Source organism: Meles meles, chromosome 17, assembly GCF_922984935.1.
Source record: "Meles meles chromosome 17, mMelMel3.1 paternal haplotype, whole genome shotgun sequence".
Lineage (NCBI taxonomy): Eukaryota > Metazoa > Chordata > Mammalia > Carnivora > Mustelidae > Meles > Meles meles.
In genome coordinates this window covers 5290510-5313807 of record NC_060082.1, presented here as the reverse complement: position 1 = coordinate 5313807, position 23298 = coordinate 5290510, and the positions used below count along the sequence as shown (strand labels likewise).

General features: G+C 46.8%; 1 protein-coding gene across 1 annotated transcript; it reads right to left on the bottom strand.

Annotated features, from left to right (window-relative positions):
- Positions 1-647: 647 nt before the first annotated feature.
- On the bottom strand, positions 648-22853 carry LOC123927754 (T-lymphocyte surface antigen Ly-9-like). Its single transcript, XM_045982570.1, has 10 exons — positions 22682-22853; positions 18484-18813; positions 12953-13228; positions 12120-12449; positions 10641-10910; positions 9107-9208; positions 8121-8174; positions 4611-4891; positions 4169-4240; positions 648-1276 (listed from the first exon to the last, which is right to left on the bottom strand). Exons 1-10 carry the CDS (start codon positions 22800-22802, stop codon positions 1208-1210), a joined length of 1905 nt encoding a protein of 634 aa, XP_045838526.1. The 5' UTR covers positions 22803-22853; the 3' UTR covers positions 648-1207.
- Between the last annotated feature and the right edge of the window lie 445 nt (positions 22854-23298).

The following is a 23298-nucleotide window of genomic DNA, read 5'->3' as shown; positions in this document are numbered from 1 at the left end:
GCTGAGCCATAGCTGGGGGGAAAGGAGGGATGCTGTGGCTGTTCTGCATCCAGACCTGCCAACGAGGAGTGAAGTTCTTTGAGGTAAATATGGGAAGCTTATATGGAAGAGGCATTTTAAGCACTTAAAAATGTATCAAAAGAGTGATACACATATGTGGTTAAAAACAGAAATCCACAGTACAAAAAAGTAGGCAGTAAAAACAACAACCCAGTTCACTCTCTGGAGGCAGCCACTGATAAGTATTTCGTATTTCCTTTCGGAACTTTTGTACAACTGTTCAAGCACGTAGATACACGCTTCTTCTTTATCTAACCGGTAGCATATGATACACACTGTCTTGGGCTGCTTCTTTCCATCCTTAGACTGTATTCCATATTAGCACATATTGGTCCTTCCTCCCTCCCTCCCTCCCTTCCCTTCCCTTCCCTCCCTCCCTTCCTTCTTTCCTTCCTCCTTCCTTCCTTCTTTCTTTTCCTTTCTTCCTTCCTTCTCCTTCCTTCCTTCCTTCCTCCCTCTCTCTCTCTTTCTAAGATTTAATTCGTTTATTCGACAGAGAGAGTGAGAGAGAGCACAAGCAAGGGGAATGGCGGAGGAAGAGGGAGAAGCAGGCTCCCAGGTCAACACCCGAGCTGAAGGCAGACGCTTAACCACTGGGCCCCCCAGGCCCCCCTGGTCTTTCTTTTCTTTACAAAAGTGGCAGGGCTTGGTGTCACATGGGTTCACTATCACGCATTTAACCACATTCCTACTAAATGGACATTTAAGTTATTTCTGTCCTTTTATTTAAAAAGATAGTACAGTGGACATGATTTTACATGGACCTTTATGTCCATGAGTGAGAATATCCATTGGATTCATTTTAGCAGCTGTTTAGAAGATGGTGTGAAGGTCCAGGGTCCTTTCAACAACACTGGACCAGTCATGGCAGAGTCCTGAGTTGGTGCCTCCAAACTGTAGAAACACACAAGGAGATGGACAGAGCAGGGACTTCTTGAAGGCTGGGGACTCCAAGATGGAGCCTGTGTCTGATCTATTCATAGATTTGGGAAGTCACAGGGGTGGAGGGAAGGAGGTGCATCAAATTCAGGTATCTTGGAGACATTGAAGGCAGTTCTGAAGTGCTTCTGTCTGTAAGAGCTCCAGGCCTTACACTTTCCAGGAGATTTTCCAACTACGGGGAGAAAAGCAGCAGCTGCTTTTCTTTTCAGGTGAAATTTTCATAGGTAGGGATTTCAGAAGACTCAGGATCATTCTGTTGTGGTGGTGGCACCACCTGTGAGCCAAGAGACACAAAGCATATTGTTAACAAAGCCCGGGAAGCCCTGGTTTCCTTGGTCCTGGGCTGCTGAGAGAGGAAGGTCAGGCCAGGCTAAGACTGGTCCATGCTGGAAGAGTCAGGTCATACGGACTGGCCTTGGGATGGAAGAGTCCATCAAGCCGACTACAGGCATTTCTGGAGAACCTCCTACTGGGAAGTTGGCAAGGCCTTCTGTAAGGCAGATAGAGGGCAGTTTAGTGCAGCACGTTGAGGGGATACAAAAATGGGAATAAAAGGCCTCGCTCTCAAGAAGCTACTGTCTAATGAGCTCAGTCTCTGCCCTGGCTGGAAAAGAAAGACAAACATCTAGAGAAAGACATTCCAGGTGGTAGAGGTTATGCCGTAAAGTAATGGTTCAGACTCTCGGACTTCATGTTCCCAGGGTTCTGAGGACTCTTGGTTCAGGAAAGGCCCCAAGGAGCAGGTGAGGTGTGAGCTGATGCAGAGAGGAGGGGCGTCAGGGCGTCAGGAATAGCTCGGGAACAGCATAAACCTTTGAGATATCATGCAGAGACATGTGTCAGAAAGTCACGGCTCAGGCAGGTTTGAGCAGTTCCTGACCAAGTGGGCAATGACAGCCTCAGGGGACCCAGAGTCAGGACTGGTGGTCCTGAAAATTCTGAAGGCAAGGGGTAAATTCTGTCAAGACCCCAGCTGAGGAAACGCGCTCCTGTCCACTTCGGTTGTGAGTGAGGGTGGTTGCAGGGACCTGGAGTCCCTGGGGTGGTGTGGGAACCGTGCAGGACCCACCAGAGCAGGGGTGACCCAAGGCCATTCTGAAACTCAGAGTGGAGACTGAAGTCCACGACTTTAAGATAGACCAGTAGTGGCCCAAACACAAAGGGCCAGTTTGGAGTAGAAAGCAGCCTTGGGAGTGTAGTGTAACGTACAGATGAGGTCTCAAGGCCACAGGTGAAGTACCTTGTTGGCTAAGCACAGGCGACCTTCCACAAGGCAGGACATGAGGTAGACGATGGCTGAGCGGAGCTGCGTGTCTGCACAGATGCTCACTGAGTGAGCTCTAGCCACCTTCTAAGGTCCAACACAAGTTATTATTTTCCATGAAGGCTTTCCTGTCTACCTCAGTGCAGTGACATCTCCCACTTCCAATATCTGGAAAAAACCCTTGGGAATGGCACACCTCACAAGTAGTGTGTAGAACGTTTTCATTCCCCTTCTATGTGATTGAATGTTCTCCATGCCTCCTCCACTGACAGCCAGATAAGAGAACAGGTCTTCAAGGTTAAGGATAGCGCCTTCACCGTATCTAAATCCCACAGCATCTAGCCTAGTTCTAGACAAACTCAAGATGTTCAATAAGTATCTATTGATTGATGCATCAATCACAGAGAAGTAGCATAACTGAAAACCTTTGAGTTTTTCTTTTTTAAAATCTTGTTTGGGGGTGCCTGGGTGGCTCAGTCCGTTGAGTGTCTGACTTGATTTCGGCTCAGGTTATGATCTCAGGGTGGTGCGAAAGGGCTCTGTGTCTGGCTCTGTGCTCAGCAGGGAGTCTGCTCAAGATTCTCTCTCTCCCTCTGCACCCTTCTCCCACAAAATAAGCAAATAAATCTTTAAAAAATTTTTGTTTGAGCATGTTAAAACAAGGAGGAAAAACAGGGAGAGAATTCTGGGGGAGATTTGAAAACAAAAAGTATATACGAACCCAATCGTTTCAGGGAAGTGAAAGCGGAGCAGGGAGCTGGATTCAGGTCAAGGTTAATTGGTTAAGGTTATTCAGGATTATTTTAAAACTCTTTGTGGTTTTATTTTTTACTTATAAAATGTATTGTTTTAAAAATATTTTATTTATTTGAGAGAGAGAGAAAGCATGAGCTGGGTCAGGGGGCAGAGAGAGAGAGTGAGGGAGAAGCAGACTCCCCAGCTGAGCAGGGACCCCAATGTGTGGCTCAATCCCAGGACCCTGAGAGCATGACCTGAGCTGAAGGCAGATGCTCAACTTACTGAGCCACCCAGGCATCCTGTATTTTTATATTTTTAAAAAAGATTTTATTTACTTATTTGACAGAGAGAGAGAGAGCGCGCGCACGCACAGCAGAGGGAGCAGCAGAGGGAGAGGCAGGAGCAGACTCCCCACTGAGAAGGGATCCCGATGTGGGGCTCAATCCCAGGACCCTGGGATCATGACCTGAGCTGGAGGCAGACATTTAATTGACTGAGGCACCCAGGCACCCTTCTTTCCGGTTTTTAATACTGAAAGTCCAACTACTGTCTGTGTGACCTTAGGCAAACTTAGCTTCTGCAAATTTCAGCTTCTTTTGCTAGAATGTGGATGGTAACACATTTGTAGAGGTGTCCTAGGGATCACATGAGAATATGTTTGTCCATGTTTTATAAACTTGATGTGAAAGTTAGTTATTATTTAATGGTAAATTCTACCATTAAGGGACCTTTCAACATCACAATAAAATGTGTTAGAGTTAATAGCACATTTTCCAAAAAATCTTGACACTGGACTATTGGCTAATTTCCAGTTGTTTTGGGAAATTGCCATATTGGTGGATTAAGAAAGGGTTAGAAGTAAATTTGGAAATATACATAGATCATACAGTATTTGTGTTTACAGCTTCTCATTCTGGTCAGTGTTAAGAATAATCAATACAAAACATTATTAAATCAATAAGAAACATTCAGCCTTTGGCCAAGCAGATGTGAATCAGAAACATTTGTTTAAGCATTTCTGTTGAGCATGGAGTGTGTCAGGGGGATGTGTAGTGGAGAGAACTTAAGCTCCTTTGCCATGCGGATCTAGGACTTTCAGTTAAAATGGTCTGGCAATAGTTCCTTGCTTTAGGAACCTTGGAGTACAGAGAAAATTGTTCTCACCTTCTGAGGTATCTGTACGCAGCTGTAGACTGTGGCTGAACTCTCTTTCTCCTCAGGAACTGGGGTATTTCCCTGTAATAGACCAACATCAGAGTATCCCTAATCACCAGATAAGAGCTTTCCAGAGTTTCACATTCAGTCCTTAAGGAGAGGGGATACCCCACCAGGTTTAGGTTTCATACAGAGGGTGATGGCTGCCTTCGTGCAGTGGGGAAGTGCTCTGGGTGCTCACTCCTCCCTTATCAATGGCCCACGATTGGGAGCTGAGGATGAGCACCTTCACTCCAAGGGACCCCAAGGTTTGGTAAACATAGATAGAGCCACAGCTATCTGTCCATGTGCTGCTGGTTCTGGCCCCTGTTTGGAGGGACTAGTCATCCCAGTTATTGGATGGTTCTAGAAGTGGAGGAGGAGGGAAGGTGTACTGATCCCAAGAGCTCACCTGCAAGTTGAGGACTACTTGCATATACACTGTGTTGTCCCCAGATGCAGGCACTGTGCTTTCCGGGGTGACAAGATCATACTCTGCTTGCCCCTCAGATGATGAGTCGGATCCAGTGTCCTCCGGAGTGAGCAAGTCATACTCATGGTGCCTTCCAGCCTTGGGTATGCCAGTCCTCTCCTGGTCCTTCTCCATTGTTTCACTGCTGTCAGAGCTGCTCTTGGAGGTGGACCTGTGCTGTTGCTTGGCAGGCTCAGAGAAAGTGTCCAGCTTCTGGCACCCTTGGGAGAGCATATCGCACAGTAGTGAGTTTTGAACACATTGTGTGGCTTGGTTAGAAAGTGTGCCAGCCCCTATCTCTTTCTTGTTTTGTGCAAGGATCCGACCTGCTCTGATTTCTACTCCAGGTGAGGCCAAAAGAACTGGAAGAGAGATTGTCCTGTGTCCCCACAGGGGACTCTGTTCTACTCTCCCTTCCTTCCTCCTTTCAGGTATTCACCCATTTCTATTGGGTAAATATTCATGGAGGGTGACACGGGATGGACTTAGCAACCCTCCGTGAGCTGAACTGGCTCTTCTGGCTAAGCCACCCTGAGTGTCACGATGTGTGGTCTGGGAAAACACAAAGAGGCCATTAGACCTGCTCTTGAAGGAGGACACTGTCCAGCAGGGGGGTCAGATCCATACAGAGATCAATGAACGCAAGCCCAGCTCTGGCAAGGGTGACGTGACAAGTGTCAGGAAAATGTGAGGACTTGATCTCGGGTTAGGAAGCAGAGAAGGACTCAGGAAGTTGGTGGGATTGAGGTGGGCCTTGACGGAGGGCTGGGATTTTGATGAGTGACCGGCTGTTGTCGGTTGAAGAAGCCGTATGATTAAGGGCGGGCATGAAACTCTCTCTTTTGGGAGAAGATGACATTCAAAATATTTAACAGGAGCAATGGACCAGGTTTAAGACAGTCAGAGTGGGCCCCCGTATTGAACAATTCGTTGGTATACCAGGTGCAGGTTTAGCTGCCTTTGGGGACACATCAAGTGGGCCATTTGGTCTGAGTGTAGAATAATAATGGTTCACACGTACCAAGTCCCTCATGTGTATCAGACGCCATCCTAAATACTTCTCCATCCTACATGTATTTAGTCTGCATGAAATCCCGTAAAACAAAAACTACATTTATTTTTTGCAGATGAGGAAACTGTAGCACATAAGGGCTAAATATTTGGCTGAGTAAGTGGTAGGGTCAGGATCTGAATGCTGGAAACCTTGTCCCTGATGTTCTTAACTAATACTCAACACTAATACTCAAAATTTGCATAGGAAAAAAGTAGGTAAAGGGTGGTCTGGCTAAAGAGTGAATGAGAATATAAGAGTAGTTACCACCTCTTGAGTGCCCAGTGTTGGCACTGACCTACTCAGTACTCACAGCAACTCTAAGAACTGGGTGCACTTATTTTGCAAAGTAAGGAAACCGATGCGTAGAGATTGAATTGCTCAACATCACTAATGAGCAGAATCAAGATTCAAACAAACACAGGACTGCCTGACCTCAGAACACACACACTAGGCCCCTAGGTTTTATGGACTTTTGAATAACAAACAAAGGCCATGAGGAGCCATTGATGGCTTTGGAGCAGTCAGAGTTGAGCTTTGCAAGGTAGTGAGCAGAAGGGACAGAAAAGAGAAACCCTGGGGAAGGAATGGCCATGTCCGTTAATGAGGACTAGTTAAATAAATTAAGGTACATCTGTAGGATGGAATAAATAGTAATCAGTCTTACATATGTCAATATTACTAGGATATTCTGTTGAGTTAAAAAAAGCCAGGTTCAGGAAAATGCTATAGATTACTCCCGTACGTGTAATTAAAAGAAAGGCACCTACTCACACATATACACAAACACATATGCACAAATATATTTAATGCCCATAAATGCATTAAAGACCCCAAAAGGATTTAGAAATGCATCTTAACGATGGAAGTCTCTGGGGGGAGAGACCAGGAGATTGGCACTGGGAAGGAGATTTAATTGTATACCATGCGAATATATGATTTTTCAGTTAAAAAAAAACCCCTATTCAGTAAACAGAAAAATTGTGACACAATGAACCTTGGTAGTGACAAAAGATCTAGAGAAGAGGAGACTTTGATTCCTTCCTCCCTCCCTCCCTTTTTTAAAATAGATTTTATTTACTTGACAGACAGTGAGACAGCCAGAGAGGGAACATAAGCACGGAGAGTGGGAGAGAGAGAAGCAGGCTCCTCACGGAGCAGGGAGCCCAGCATGGGGCTTGATCCCAGGACCCGGAATCAGGGCCGGGCCTGAAGGCAGATGCCTAACAACTGAGCCACCCAGGTGCCCCAAGAAGAGGAGACTTTGAAGAGATGCTAGGGAGGTTAGAAAAGCAGACCTTGGGAGCTGAGGAAAGGTGCTGAGGAGGGAGGAAGATCAGGGATGGCCGCGGTGTCCCAAACACTTCCTTACTCCTTCTCCTGTGCCCAGAGCACCAAGGTACAAAGGCACAGGCTGGGGGAGACCAGGATCTTCCCCCTGGTTGTGAGGAAGGAGCTGGTGAGAACCTCCACCCTCACCCTCATTCCCACTTCTTGGTGCCTTTCTCTTGGTAACGTTTTCCCATCCTAAAAGCCCACACTGTCGGATTACTTGAGCTGCCAGCATCCCACCCAACCCTCTTTCTATTCCATCTCTTCGAGGGATCTCCTCCATGAGAGGTTACGGGGGGTTTTTTTCATAGCAGGGTTTGTCCCACTGGGGGGAGTTTGGGAATTCCTTAGAATTCCAGAGCTTAGAGTTCAGGGTGGTAATGGGGGATACTGAGCTGTGGGAAGCAGGGGTGGTGAGACGCAGGCATCTCAGCTCACTGCTCCAACACCCATCAGGACAATTCCACTTTTGCACACTTTGTGCCATTGGGGTGTTGCACAGTATTTTGTTGGAAGAAAGCATTCCTTAGCTTTTTTAAAATTGGAAAACCACTGCCTCAGGGATGTTCTTGGGCAATAGGTGTCCTATGCAATCTCATGGGTTTTAATTTTAAATAGGTTTTAGTTCTGCGCCTACCACAAATCTTACCATTCTATCTGGCCTTTGTTCCTCCATTCTTGGAGTGAGGAAAATAACTCCATCCTCATCGGAGCCCACATTTAAATGAGGATAATGCCGGAGGAACCTTACAGATCCCAGAGGCCAGGCTGCCTCCCCTATCTCTGGTTATCATCTTTCCGGAGTCCATCCTGGCTGTGATTTCTGTTCCCCAAACCTTCCTTCTCCAAGCCACGTAACTTCTCAAGCTTTAAAACAAGCATATGATTCACCTTGAGATGCAGACTAGAGTTCAGTATCTGGGGTGGTGCCCCAAATTCGAATTTCTAACAAGCTCCTGGGTGATGCCCCGTGTTGCAGATCGGCAGATCACAATGAATAAATTGTCAGGCTTTGGAGCTTCCATCTGGCCCAGGGACCCCACAGCCCGTGTCACTGGTGATATTACCTGGTGCCTCTGCCGGGGTTTCATTGGAGCTGGAGCTGGAGGCTGGGTCTGAACCTGACAAACCAAGGTAGAGAAGATTATCAATAGGTCTGTTTGGAGAGAGGCATATGATTCTAAGTGACAAAGGAGATGGGGAGAGATTTCCAGGGACAAAGACAAAAAAAATGCTCTAGGGAGGGGGTGAACCCTGACATGAGTAGGAACCCACAGGACAGGGTGATCAGAGTCCCAAGCTCATTTTCAAATGAAGAGAGGGCCCTGGAGCCTCCTGCCATCCCTCTGTCCCCTCTGTGGTGGCCACTTCTCAGGTTGGTTTGCCGTCTTGCAGGAATTGCTGAAGTGATCTTATGTGTTCTACCCAATATGCTCTTTTGGGGAACTATTCCATTTCCCCTGCAATATGAAATTCCAAGGGAGCTGCCAATCGTAATAGCTAATCCCGCTGGCCACAGTGGTTGGTCCAATCAATGGTCACATGAGCCAAGGCTGCACCAATCAGAGATCTTTCAAGTCGGACTTGGAGGGAAACATCTTTCTCTTCCTGGTGGCATATTTCTTAGTAGATACGAGTCTGGAGCTACCAACTGCTGTGTTGTGGCACAGTCGACCCCCGTCCCTGCCCCTCAGCTCAAAAAGTAAAGTAAGGGTGAGAGATGGAGGGCCCTGATTTTTAAGTCTCTGGTAACATTTGTCCCTAAGGCTAACTCCTTCCCTATCTTCCCCAAAGACTGATTATGTGAGTCCCAAAATAATAAATCACACCTCCTGCACCCTTCCCCCCCTTTAAAGGTAGTTTGAGTCAGGCTTCAGCGATTTGTAACTAAAGGTAGAGTCCCAGCTAATAGCCCTTTCCCACATCAGGAGGAGAAGAAATGGAGTTTTGGGAGAGTGGGGGTAGGAGGGGACCAGGAGAGGGCAGGTGAGCCTCCGAAGGTCCCAGGGAAGTGGTCTGGTGCTGGCACGTGCCAATGGTCTCAGAAACCCACATGGTATTTTTCGCTTCCAAATGTACCAGATGAAGATCGCAAAGAACAGGATGCTGGCTGTCAAGGAGAGTCCAGTGTAAAGTTCTGTGTTCCTCTTAGGCCCTTTGAAGAGGAAATGAATGACATTAATACAAAGAATGACAAGGAGATTGGAACAAGCAATGGACAAAGCATAATGGCCATCTTTAAATCAAAAAAATTAAAAAAAAAAGCAAAATGGCCTCTTAAAATCTCATGCTATTGCCGGAAACATTCCTTTTCATTCATTCATTCAACTATTTATTGAGTAGGCATTGTTCTGGGCTAGAAATTATAGCAGTCCTTAAGGTAGACACTGTCCTAGGTAGAGAGAGATATGCCTTGCCCAGTGTCACAGAATTTTAAATACTTAAACAGGATTTGAATGTAGGCTGCCTGGTTCTACCTAAGATGCCCTTATCCATCACACTACACTGCTCCTCTCTGTAAATGGTGTAAGGGCAGTTCTAGGCTTGAGACAGAGTCAAGATTTCTACTTCATAGGGCTCTAAATCCATCTGCCAGCCTGACCTAGCATTATCACATCCCAGGTAGACCTTTCTTTTTCTACTTCCTTCTAGAACAGAACAGAGCACAGAACTCAGGGTTCCAATCATGCTTTTGTTGTGTGACATTGAGCAAGTCCCTAATCCTTTCTGAGTCTCAGTGTCTTCATGTAATGGAGGATAGTAAGAGTATTTGCTGTGTAGGATTATTGTGAAGTTAATTGTGTTAAAATGAGCATGGTCCTAGAATAGTGACTGGCATCTAGGGAGAGACCCTAGGGCTTCCTTTCTAGCTTCCACTCACAGTCCGTGTTCCTTCGTGGTCTGCCTTCCTTCACCCATCAATTTCAATCAACTCATTTCCACTGACTTCTGACACTGTGCTGTCCATGTATGGTAGCCACAACCCAGGCTATAAGCCCTTGGAATATGGCCAGTATGACTGAAGAACTAAATTGTTTATTTTATTTCATTTTAAAAAAATTGAAATTGAAATAGAAACATGGTGATTTAATTTCTTATTGAAAAATAATAAGTAGGTTTGGAACAACTTGGATCTGTAAAGCTATTTTTTTTTCAACTGTCACTTTTATGAAATCTGAATACAGATCGAGTACTTCCCATGGAAATTTGGCATCTGAACTGAGATGCGCTGTTCGTGCAAAATCCATACTGGATTTCAGAAGCTTAGTACTACACGAAATGTAAGTTATCTCAACGGTAATTGTATTGAATATAATCCAAAACGGTGACATTTTGGATTTAGTGGGTTAAATAAAACATGTTATTAAGGTTAATTTTACTCGCTTCTTTTGACCTTATCTAATGTGCCTATTAGAAAGTGTGAATGACATGAGGGTCTCCCATTATGTTTCTGCTGGAATGTCCTACTCTCATCACTGTCGTCCACACTCTCTCACTGCATTTCATAAAGAACCACTCAGACTGCGAACACTTGGATACCAGCGTCCCAGTCCCTGAAGTCTGGCTGAGCAGAGATAAAGGGTAACCTGGACAGATGTTGCTGGAAAGAAACTGCTGGGAGCTGCTGCTGACAGGGTTGCTGGCGATGCATGTGACGTCGGGGTGATTTTCACCATGTGTCCAAGAGACATTGAGGTGAGGTCCCTCTTGGGACTCGAAGGTTCCTTTCGGTAGGGGGGCCCATCTGTATGTCACGTTGTGTCCACTGTCCTCTACTGAGCATGTCAGGTTGACCCTGCAGATACCATCCTCAGCAAGCCCAGGATGCCAGGTAATTTTTGGCTTCTTCAATCTCTCTGTGTGAGGAGAAAGACAGACCTAATGTAGAGTCAGGCCTGCCTGCTGGGCAGTCACCACGTCTGCACTCATTCAGAACACGCTCCTGAAGTTGGGTGTTGGGACCACGTTAGGGCTGAGAACGTGCCTCCAGGAGTCACAGGCATTTTGGAATGCAGCTGGACTTTCTCTCGGGAGCCAGGAAATCTCAGACATACCCCTCCACCTCTATGGGCCTTTGATGCTCAGAGGTTAAACAAAGGAGTTAAAATGAAAACTGGAAAAAGAAAGACATTACATCACTCCATAGAGCACCCTGTGAAGAACCAGCAAACCTGTCAACACGGGTAGGTACGACGTCTCATGCACTTTGAAGACTTGAAGGCTCACCTGTTGAGGTTCCATCATCGACGTTCTTTACTCCGGGGATAAAGTGTAAAGAGCTGAGCGCCGCTCTGACATAGAGTTAGTGCTCAATAAACGTTAGCGATTTTGAAAGAACTAGAACGCTGGCAGTAGTTATTCCTAATTTATTATTATTTTCACTTAATCTTCTTGCTCTTTTTTTACTAGTTGGGTCATAGCATGCTATAGATGCGGACTAGCTGACTTCCAGCATATTCTAACAGGACCATGCCCCATGAGTCTTCACAGATATTTAAACACCAACAAACCCAGGCAGGGGATGCGATGACCACGTCTGGGGGGTACAGCGGAAGCAGGTGGCAAATGTAAACCCAGCCGTCAAGCCAAGCTCCTGCAAGGCCCAAGCCTGAGGAGAAAGACTGCAAGTTCTGTCCCTCACACTTGGGAGAGCCAAGCAGCCATCCCTCTTGGAGGTCGGAGGGTCTTTGGATACTAAAGCTTTTCTCCTCAGTCTTCTCTGAGTGCACTCCAGCCTGCTGTGCCCTTATCCAAAAAGATACTCTTCTATAAAAATGCGGGTCGAAGAGCTCTGAGAGTCACCTGACAAGCAATGCAGGAGGACAAGGACAACAAGCACTGCAGGTTGAGTGGCGGAGGCCAACTGGAAGCTTAGCAGAAGGGGGACTTGGCAGGTAGTTCTTGCCCAGCTGTTGGCTGGAAATTTTCACTCCTGTGAGTTGACTGGTTTGGACTCAAAAGCTGTCCTAGTGATCTGAGGTATTTGGGGAAGCAGGGAAAGGAGCAAAGCGGAGAAACATCCCAGGGGAGGATTGTAATGATGAGTACTCTGCCCAGAAACTCACCATAGATGAGCAGCGTGATGTGTTTTGTGCTGATGACTCCGGAGGCCTGGGAGCACACATAGGCATGGTAGTGGCCAGCGTTCTCCATCTTTAGCCGGCTAATCATCAGGGAGTAGTCTTGGCTAGAGTTCATACTGGCATCCTTGAACTTCATGAATGGATCAGCTGTTGCTGCTGCTTTCCGCTCTTTGCTGATAATAGACGTGTTAAACATCCAGATGACGTTCTCTCCGGAGTTACTGGCCGAGAGTGTTAGGGGCAGGGTGACTGACTCCCCCAGGATCCCCACCACTGTCTCCCCCATTGACTCTCCTCCGGAGGCTCCTGGAGCTGCAGTCAGAGATGAGACATTATGGCTTCAGTCATATCTCTCTTCCCTAAACCCTCAGCCTGCCTGAAGGAGATTGAAGCCCCCTAAGCTCTCCTGCCCAACACCCCCTTTCCCTTCCTCTGACAAGCCAACCCTGCCGAACACTTGTCATGGACAGATACGCACCTGGTTCTGCCTTTTGCATACTCAGGCCTCCCTTGCCCTCCCTGTCCTTCTGAGGAGGCCTCAGGGGATACCTCCAACCACATAAAGAATAAATTAGATCTCTTCATCCATATTCCCATTCCTTCCCTTGCTCTATCTTTAGAGTTTCAGAGTTCCCTGGGAGTTCCCAAGCACCCTGCCAGTCTCTCTCAGAGCCCGGAGGGTGGAGAACAAGAGTTCTTCAAACCCGTCTTCGTCCCAACTCCACCTGCATCCTGCCAGAACCCTGGCGGTTTAGACTCCGTGGCTGCTCAGACCGTTTCTGAAATCCCCTGGAGGGCCCAAGGGGAGCCTGTACCTATACAGAACTGCCGGGTATGGACGGGGCCGGAGGTGCTCTGGCTGACCGGGTTCCTGGCTGTGCAGGTGTATGGCAGGTCTGGGTCACACAGCGTCCGGCGGATGATGACATTGGAACCCTCATGCGACTCAGAAGCCTGGGTGTCCTGCAGGGCCCAGCTGTACAGAACACTTGTCCATGCCCTCTCCACAGAGCACGTCAAGGTAATGTTACAGGAGCCGCTGTCGGACATGTTCACAGACGTCACGACGACTTGAGGCTCCGGCACCTGCTCTGTAGGGACAACAGCAGCAAGGAGAGTACTCAGATCCCTTCAGCAGCAGGACCCAGCTGAGAGCAGAGTGGTGATGATAGAAGACCCAGGACAGAAGGAAGAAGCCAGAGTACCTGTTCCAGGGGAGGTTTCTCTTGGTTTCCCTGCAGCCTGGACTGAGCGCCCCTCTTCTACACTTCCGTGAGTCCCCAAAGAGTGTTGCCTCCATGACTCAGCGTGACAGCAGTCTGATTACTCCTCTCTCTCCCCATCAGTGTATGAACTCCTTCAGGACAGGGCCAATGCCTGCGCTTGAATATCTAACACCTGACTGGCCCTTCTGTGAAAGCCTCTCTTGAATGTTTCGCGAAGAAATGCATAAATGAATCAGCCCCAAACGCTGTGCAGCAGGGAGCTCTGCCTCTAGAATTTGAGTTGCGTTTGTCTTTTGGTCGGAATTTATGACCATTGTGCTTTCAGAACTTCTTCCTGGTCCTTTCTTTCCCTTTGGTTCCGTTTCCTCTGTCCACAGTGTGTGTAAGTGTGCTTTCTTGGGGGAATTGATAATACATAAAATTGAAAGGATACAAAAAAGTGTACGTAATTTAAAAAGCAAGCTTTCTTGTTCCCAGCTACTTGTTTCCTCTCCCCAGGAATTATGTTATGAACTTACTGTTGATTTTTCTAGAAATATTCTAGATATAGACACATACATGATAGTATACTATATGTAGTATGTGTGTACTATCTATTACTATTATATATGCTATATATTACTGTTATATACACACACACTGTCCTGAAGCCTTTAAAAATTTAATTATATGTTGGCTTTCTGGGGAAGATGGCAGAGTAGAAGGACCCTAAGCTCACTTGTCCCATGGATACAACTAGATAACACCCGCATCAATGTGAATAATCCAGAAAATGCCCAGAAGACTGGCAGAACTAAGGCTCCACAGCTAAATGTAGAGACGAGGTCCCGCTAAGAGGGTAAGAAAGGCAGAGACGCAGTTGGGAACTAATGGACCCACGGGACTGTCCACAGGACGGAGGGATAGTGTGGGTGCTGAGGAGGGACAGAAACACTCTCACACAAGGAAGAGGAATCCTCATACCATGTGGTTTGGAAAACCAGAGGGGCCTGATTTCGTGAGTTCTTACAACCAGCGGTGGCTTAACACCTGGAACTTTAAAAATGGGCCGGCTGGGCTCTGGGCGGGCGAGAGGAAACTGCATCCCCGGCTGTAAAGAGGCAGCGCAACAAACAGCGCCCCCCTCCACGCCCCCAGCACAGTAGCAGCAGTTTGAAAATCACCAGGAATATGTGGGAAGGAAACTTGTTTACTAATCTCAGAGCATGTTCTGGAGGGGCAGAGATCACGGGCAGACTTCTCCAGGAACAAAGGAGCTAGAGGACATCATTTCCTTCCCCTGCACCCCCCCACCCCCGCCACCCCGCCGCCTCGCCTAGACACATGGCCACCTGTCGAACCAGTACAGTGCCAACATGCAATACCTAACTTGCTAACAGCTCACCCGACCCCTGCATTCTCCTGTGGACATGCCCCTCCCTGTCATGCCTCCACGGCTGGCCCGCCCCACCGCAGACTTGCACACACCTTGCTAACACCAGACACCCTGCCCTCCACCCAGCCTCCGCTTCTGCAGATTTGCCCCCAGCAACCCAGCTTGCCTGGGTCTCATTTGCTACAGGTCCCCTCCTGCAGCCCGCTTGGAGGGGGAGAAGCAAAGCTTGATAACGCTGCCCAGCTTGCCCCTGAGTTGTCCTGTGGTCCTGACCTGTCCAGTGTGCTCCCGGCCAGAGCCCATCCAAAGTCGTGCCTCAAACCCGACAGTGCGCAAGCAGTACCAGCAGGGGCCAGCACCTCTCCAAAGTGACTCCTGTCCCAGGGGGACGGGAAGATGACCACACACACACACACACACACACACACACACACACACTCCAACAGTGGCCCCAGCAATGGGTTTAGGGCGGACATCTGGTCTGAGGGTCGGCCCTGCCCACCAATGAAAGTGTCTCAGGGAACAAAACAAGGAAATCGCCCTGTAATTCAGTGCTATTGCATCTCAGGCAAATGCCTGCTCTGATTCATCTCAAGCCCAGGCAGCCCTAGCCTGGCCCACTTAACAACACAAGCACAAATAGCCCTTAACTGAAGGAGCCACCCAGGCACCCCGTTGATCTTTTCAAAGAACCAGATCCTGGTTCCATGGATCTGTTCTGTTGGTTTTTAAGCTTCTGTTTCATTGATTTCTGCTCTAATAGCGACAATTCCTTCCTTCTACTGGGTTTGTGTTTTGTTTGTCCTTCTTTTTCTAGCTCCTTTAGGTGTGAAGTTAGGTTCTTTATTTGAGTTTTCTGGCTTCTTGAGGTAGGCCTATATTGCTATAAACTTCCTTCTTAGAACAGCTTTTGCCGCATCCCAAAGGTTTTGGACTGTTCCGTTTTCATTTGTCTCCATGTATTTTTTATATCCTCTTTGACTTCTTGGTTGACCCGTTCATTGTTTAGTAGCATGTTACGTAACCTCCACGTATCTGTGTTCTTCGCAAATGTTTTCTTGTGATTGATTTCTAGTTTCCTAGTGTTGTTGTCAGAAACGATGCATGGTATGACTTTGATCATTTTGAACTTTTTGAACTTGTTTAGTGGCCTAATATGTGACCTACTCTGAAGAATGTTCTACATGCACTTGAAAAGAATGTGTATTCTGCTGTTTTAGGATGAAATGTTCTGAATATATCTGTTAGATTCATCTGGTCCAATGCTCAGCCAGTTAAGGGTCTGCCTTGGGCCCAGGGTCTTGGGATTGAGGCCCACATCAGGCTCCCTGCTTAGCAGGGGGTCTGCTTCTCCCTCTCCTTCTGCTGTTCCCCCTGCTTGTGCTGTCTCTCTCGCTCTCTCCAATAGATAAATAAATAAATAAATAAATAAATAAATAAATAAATGTTTTTTAAAGAAAGAAAATATCAACAATATTGATAAGCCTTTAGCGAGTCTATGGGGGGAGAAAAGAGGAGGAGAGAAAGAGAGAAGACTCACATAAACAAAACCAGAAATGAAAGAGGAGAAACAATAACTCACACCACAGAAATACAAAGGATTATAAAGAATATTATGAAAAATTATATGCCCACAAATTGGAGGATCTAGAGGAAATGGATAAATTCTTAGAAACATATACCCTCCCTAAACTGAATCATAAAGAAACAGAAAATTCCAGTACTGGGTATTTATGCAAAGAATATGAAAACACTAATTTGAAAAGATATATGCACCCTAGTGTTTATAACAGCATTATTTGCAATAGCCAAATTACGGAAGCAGCCCAAGTGTCTATAGATAGATGAAAGGATAAAGAAGATATATATACATATATATGCACACACACACATACATACATATACCATATATGTATATATGAATATTAGTCAGCCATAAAAAGGAATGAAATCATATTTTTAAAGATTTTGTTTATTTATTTGACAGAGAGAGAGAGACAACGAGAGAAGGAACACAAGCAGGGGGAGTGGGAGAGGGAGAAGCAGGCTTCCCACTGAGCAGGGAGCCCAGGGTGGGGCTCAATCCCAGGACCGTGGGATCATGACCTGGGCAGATGCTGAACAACGGAGCCACCCAGGCTCCCCATGAAAGGAATGGAGTCTTGTCACTTGTAACAACATGAATGGTTCTAGAGAGTATTTTGCTAAGTGAAATCAGTCAGAGAAAGACAAAAACCATATGATTTCACTCATATGTGGGATTTAAGAAATAAAATGAACAAAATAAAAAAAGACAAACCAAAAAACAAGATTCTTAACAACAGAGAACACACTGACGGTTGCCAGAGGGTGGGTGGGGGATGGGGGAACTAAGGGAAGGGGATTAAGAGCACAATTATCATGACGAGCAGCGGGTGACGTACAGAAGTGCAGAATCACCATGTCGCGCCTGTGAGACAACATAGCACTGTGCGTTCACGGTGCTGGAATTAAAACAAGTTAACAACATAACTTAGAAATTGCTGTAGGTTGGTACATACACCTATGTACCAATGAGTGTACATACACTCATTCACTCTATTTCTATTCCCTGCAAAGTATCCCATGTCTTTAACATATGCAGAGCACTCAACAAATCAATAAAAAAGGTCAAACCACCTGATAGAAAAATGGTACCATAGGCTAAACTGTGTCTTCCCAGAGTTCATATCTTCAAGCCCTAATTCCCAGTAACTCAGAACATGATTTTATCTGGATATAGGACTGTATTTGGAGATAGAGGCATTAAGTTAAAATGAAGTCATGAGAATGGTCCCTAATCCAAAATGACTGGTGTCCTTATAAGAAAAGGAGATTAGGACACAGAGGACACAAACAGAGGGATGACCATACAAGGACATATCAAAACAGGAAGCTATCTGCAAGCCTAGTAGCAAGGTCTCAGAAGAAACCCAGCCTGCTGACACCTTGATCTCAGGCTTCCACTCTCCAAAACTGTGAAAATAAGCTTCCGTGGTTTGAGCACCCATTCGGTGGTATATTATTATGTCAAACCCAGCAAGCTAGCTAGTACAGGTGGGTAAAGGGTATTAAACAAAGTTGCAGAAAAGAGAACACAAGTGGTCTTAAACATATTTTGGCTGTGTTTTCACTCTGACATCTGTATTTATGGAATGGCACGAAAAGGACCAACATGGTGATCCTATTTGTCCTAGAGAGATAAACATCTAGGAAGAAAAAAATCTGCTTTTAAAAATAAAAGATTAAAAAAAATAAATAAAATAAAAGATTAGGGGCACCTGGGTGGCTCAGTGGATTAAGCCACTGCCTTTGCCTTAGGTCATGATCTCAGGGTCCTGGGATGGAGCCCAAGTCCAGCTCTGTGCTCAGCGGGGAGCCTGCTTGTTCCTCTCCCTCTGCCCCTCCCCCCATGTTTGCTTTCTCTCTGCCTCTCTCTCTCTCTCTCTCTCACTCCTTCTCTCTCTCGCTTTCTCAAACAAACAAACAAATAAATCTTTAAAAAAAATCGGGGTGCCTGGGTGGCTTAGCCAGTTGAGCATCTGGCTCTTGAGTCCAGCTCAGGTCATGACTGGGTTCATAAAAGTGAGCCCTGCATGGAGTCCACTCAGAGTCTCTCTCTCCCTCTGCCCGCCTCCTTCTCAAAATATATGCATAAAATCTTAAATAAATAAATAAACAAACAAACAAAAAATACTAAAACCCATGGAAACTCTCTGGAACTCACCATAGACGTGCAGTATAAACGCCTTGTCAGCGGTGACCGCAGAAGTCTTCCGGTTTATCTGGGCTTTGTAGGGTCCAGCATCTTCCAAAGTCAGGCTGCTGAGACGCAAGGAGTAACTGTCCCAGCTGATGTTTAGTCGGTCCTGGTAGCTTTTGGCCGTGATGAAAACCCGTTTTTCTGCAGTTGCCAAAGCAAGAGTGCCTTGGGGACCACTCCACGCGACATTCTCAAACTCTGTGTCTACTGAAATGTTCAAGGGGAAAATCACCAAACCCCCTAGAATCCCGGGTACCACTGTTGGGGTTGAGTCCTTTTCAGAGGCTCCGAGCCCTGCAGAGACAGAGGAGGGACTTGTAGAAGAAGCAGCTGGACTCCTCAGGTCAGCCTTCATTCATTCATTCTATAAAAACATACTGGGAATAAATGACAGATGTTGAGAAATGAAATGAAATTCCTGCCCTCCTTCCTCTAGGCTCCTTGCCCAGCAGAATCATTCCTTCATTCCCTCACTTAAAAAACACTGTGTCAGACATTTCTGCAAAGAAGACATCCAGATGGCCAACAGACACATGAAAAAGTGCTCCACGTCACTCGGCATCAGGGAAATACAAATCAAAACCACAATGAGATATCACCTCACACCAGTCAGAATGGCTAAAATTAACAAATCAGGAAATGACAGATGCTGGCGAGGATGCGGAGAAAGGGGAACCCTCCTCCACTGTTGGTGGGAATGCAAGCTGGTGCAACCACTCTGGAAAACAGCATGGAGGTTCCTCAAAATGTTGAAAATAGAACTACCCTATGACCCAGCAATTGCACTACTGGGTATTTACCCTAAAGACACAAACATAGTGATCCGAAGGGGCACGTGTACCCGAATGTTTATAGCAGCAATGTCTACAATAGCCAAACTATGGAAAGAACCTAGATGTCCATCAACAGATGAATGGATAAAGAAGATGTGGTATATATACACAATGGAATACTATGCAGCCATCAAAAGAAATGAAATCATGCCATTTGCGACGACGTGGATGGAACTAGAGCGTATCATGCTTAGTGAAATAAGTCAATCAGAGAAAGACAACTATCATATGATCTCCCTGATATGAGGACATGGAGAAGCAACATGGGGGGTTAGGGGGATAGGAGAAGAATAAATGAAACAAGATGGGATTGGGAGGGAGACAAACCATAAATGACTCTTAATCTCACAAAACAAACTGGGGGTTGCTGGGGGGAGGTGGGATTGGGAGAGGGGGAGGGGGCTATGGACATTGGGGAGGGTAAGTGCTATCGTGAGTGCTATGAAGTGTGTAAACCTGGCGATTCACAGACCTGTACCCCTGGGGATAAAAATACATTATATGTTTATTAAAAAAAAAAATTTGGAAGGGGAGGCGAACCATAAGAGACTATGGACTCTGAAAAACAACCTGAGGGTTTTGAAGGGTCAGGGGTGGGAGGTTGGGGGAACAGGTGGTGGGTAATGGGGAGGGCACGTTTTGCATGGAGCACTGGGTGTTGTGCAAAAAGAATGAATACTGTTACGCTGAAAAAATAAATAAAATGGAAAAAAAAAGAAATGGAAAAAAACAAAAAAAAAACAACAACAAAAAAAACACTGTGTCTTATTAATGCATCTACAAAATCAGCAAAACAGACTTTCTAGTTTTCTATCCCAATGTGGAAATTAGCCTGGTGACTTTGGGTGAGTTTTTGAATTTCTCCGAGAATCAGTTTACTCATCTATAAGACAGAAATGTTCACACCTATACTATCTTCCTTTAGGGATATGGTAGAGATGGAATAAAAATAGGTTGCTGTAAATCGTAAAGAACAAAACAAGTAAAAAGGGAGCATATTTTAAAAAATGAGATGGGTTGGGGCGCCTGGGTGGCTCAGTGGATTAAAGCCTCTGCCTTCGGCTCAGGTCATGATCCCAGGGTCCTGGGATCGAGCCCTGCATCGGGCTCTCTGCTCTGCGGGGAGCCTGTTTCTTCCTCTCTTTCTGCCTGCCTCTCTGCCTACTTGTGATTCTCTCTGTCAAATAAATAAATAAAATCATTTTTTTAAAGCAGATAATGGGGGTACCTGGGTGGCTCAGTGAGTTAAGGTTAAGCCTCTGCCTTCAGCTCAGGTCATGATCTCAGGGTCCTGGGATCGAGCCCCGCATCGGGCTCTCTGCTCAGTGGGGAGCCTGCTTCCTCCTCTCTCTCTGTCTGCCTCTCTGCCTACTTGTGATCTCTGTCTGTCAAATAAATAAATAAAATCTTTAAAAAAAAATGAGATGGGTCGATGGATGGCTAGCCGGGTGGACAGGTGTACAGGTGTGGAGAAGGCAAGTGAACCGAAATGAAAGTGATGGTAGAACCAGGGTGGGAAGCATTAGTGCAAAATTCTTTCAAGTTTTCTCTGTGTTCAAGAATGTTCATAATAAAACGTCGGCCACAAAGGAGCATTTCTCATCTCTATCTGACTCTTCCTTTCCCTCATTGTTCAGGGGATCTCAGACTGGCTTTGTCTTGGCCGGGGAAATCTGGTCTGTCCTTAGGAACAAGGTTTGGGGTTGGGAATAGTTAAGTGGTATCTATTCTGCTCCTGATTTCCTCATCTCGGGAAAGACCCAGATCCCTGCTATACATTGTTACCATGGCTTCCATAGGCCCAGCATCGGTCCAAGGTGGCTCATTTCCTGGCAGGGGCCCTCTGAGTGTCTGCTGGGGGACCCCAGTGAGTATTCCCAGATTCAAGAGCTTCTGAGGCTCTGGAGAGCCCTCTGAAAATTCCAGGTCAAATCAGATGGGTTCAGGACCCAGATCCCTCCAGGAATCTGCTTTGAAAGTAAGTAGAAAATGTTGGAGAGAAAGGAAAAAGGGGACAGGACGTTCTTATTCCTTGACATACCAAAGTGGAAGAACTTTTCACCCTACTGCCTTCCAAGTTCCTGAAACCATTCCCTGGAGACACAAAAGCGTCAGAGAAACTCCCTGCTAGACCAAGACAGTGAAGTTTGAGGTCACCCCCAATCAGTGGAGCTAGACAGATGGAGATGCCTCTTTACCTTGAAATTTACTTGTGGGTCATCAGGCTTGAGTGACATTAGATGGTGAACTTCCGGTTTATCCAACACAGCCAGGTGGCACCCCAAGAGTTGGGTGTGACTGTAAGGAACCATGATACTTGTAATGTTTTTATGGTGAGCAAAGATGAGATGCAAAGTGAAAAGAGATTAGATCGGAACCCAGGCCCAGAGTCTAGGCCGTGTCCCCGAGCATGTATCTGGGAGTTTTTCTAGAGCTCCCCTCACTGCCCACCCCTCCACTCCTTCTGCGCTCAGATCCCTAGGCTATCTGTGCTATCCTCCAAGGTCCTGAGGAAAATAGTATTCCCAGAGGGACAGTAAAGGTCACTGTCCCAGGTGGCTGAGGCCCTCCCTGGAGTACTGAGTCAGCTCTGCCCGCTGGCCATGCTGCTCAGAGATGTTTTCAGAAAATAGCAGGACTTGGGCCTTGACGGGGAGGTAGGATGTGGGGAGAAAAGGACATTCGGAGAGAAACCACCCAGCTCAGGGCTACCAGACCATCTCCAGACCGCAAGGGAAGCCCCCAGTTTGGGATATATGACAAACATGGCAGATGTAGAAAGAAGTTCCAGCAGTTCAGTTGTCCCTAGAAAAGGGGGTGGCTTGTCACCAGAATTTTCATGTATCTCTCTGTGGATTCTATCCACATTGTACAGGGAGCAAACTCATCACTCAGCATTCCTTACGGGAAAATGTCAGAGTGAGAGGAACAGAGTTATTTGAGAGTTATTTGAGACGGGGCTAGAACGTCACCTACTCACGGTAAGTGACTATGCACAGGCTGACACACTCACACACTCACACGCCCACACTAGCACGTACACACGCTCGCACACGCACACGCGCACACACGTACACGCTCACACATGTACACGCTAACACATGTATACGTTCGCACATGCTCACACATGTACACGCTAACACATGTAAACGTTCGCACATGCTCACACGCACGCATACACACACACACAGGAATAACGTGGAGCCCACAGACAAATTATCACAAGGAGAGGGGTTTCCAGATTTTACCAATAAAAACTCCAGCGAACAATGTGACCAGGTCCAGAAGGACACCACCAGTGAGGGACAGTGGCCATAACGGGGACTTACCCACTGGCAGGAGGAGGAGATGGGTCCAGAGAAAGAAGAACATGTGTGTCGTGGTCTTCTGTGGTTTACTGGAGAAGGACTGTACAGCCGAGTCATCCGGATGTCGCTTTGGGCCTGCCATGATGATTTGTTTTTGGATCTCCGGCGGAAAGAGGAAGCACTTACCACAGACTCCTGTGCACGCAGCGCCTCTGGCTGGGCGTGCGTTGTTTGTAACTGGCACGGCCGACTCCTCCCACTTGCTGGGGCTGGGCAGCCAACCCAAGACCAAGAGTAGCGCGCTCTACCGACTGAGCCAGCCAGGTGCCCCCCAAACGGCCTCTTCTCCGTGTGGGGCTGGTGTCCAGGCTTGCTGCTACTGAGGAGAACGTGGCCGTGGTGATAAGCTGTCCCTTCTGAGATTAGGTGACAAAAGGTTTTGTCTTCCGTCTCCGTGTCTCCCTCCCTCTTTCCTACCCCCAGGTCCCTTTGCCCGAGCCAGGTATCGTGTTGTGAGCTGGAGGCCTCAAGGCGAGGAGACAGGGAGAGCGCCAGCCCAAACCCAGCAAGGAGCGCACGTCTCTGCCAACAATTCAGGAGGACTTGAGAGCCACCGGGAGGCCGTGCCTGCCCGGGGA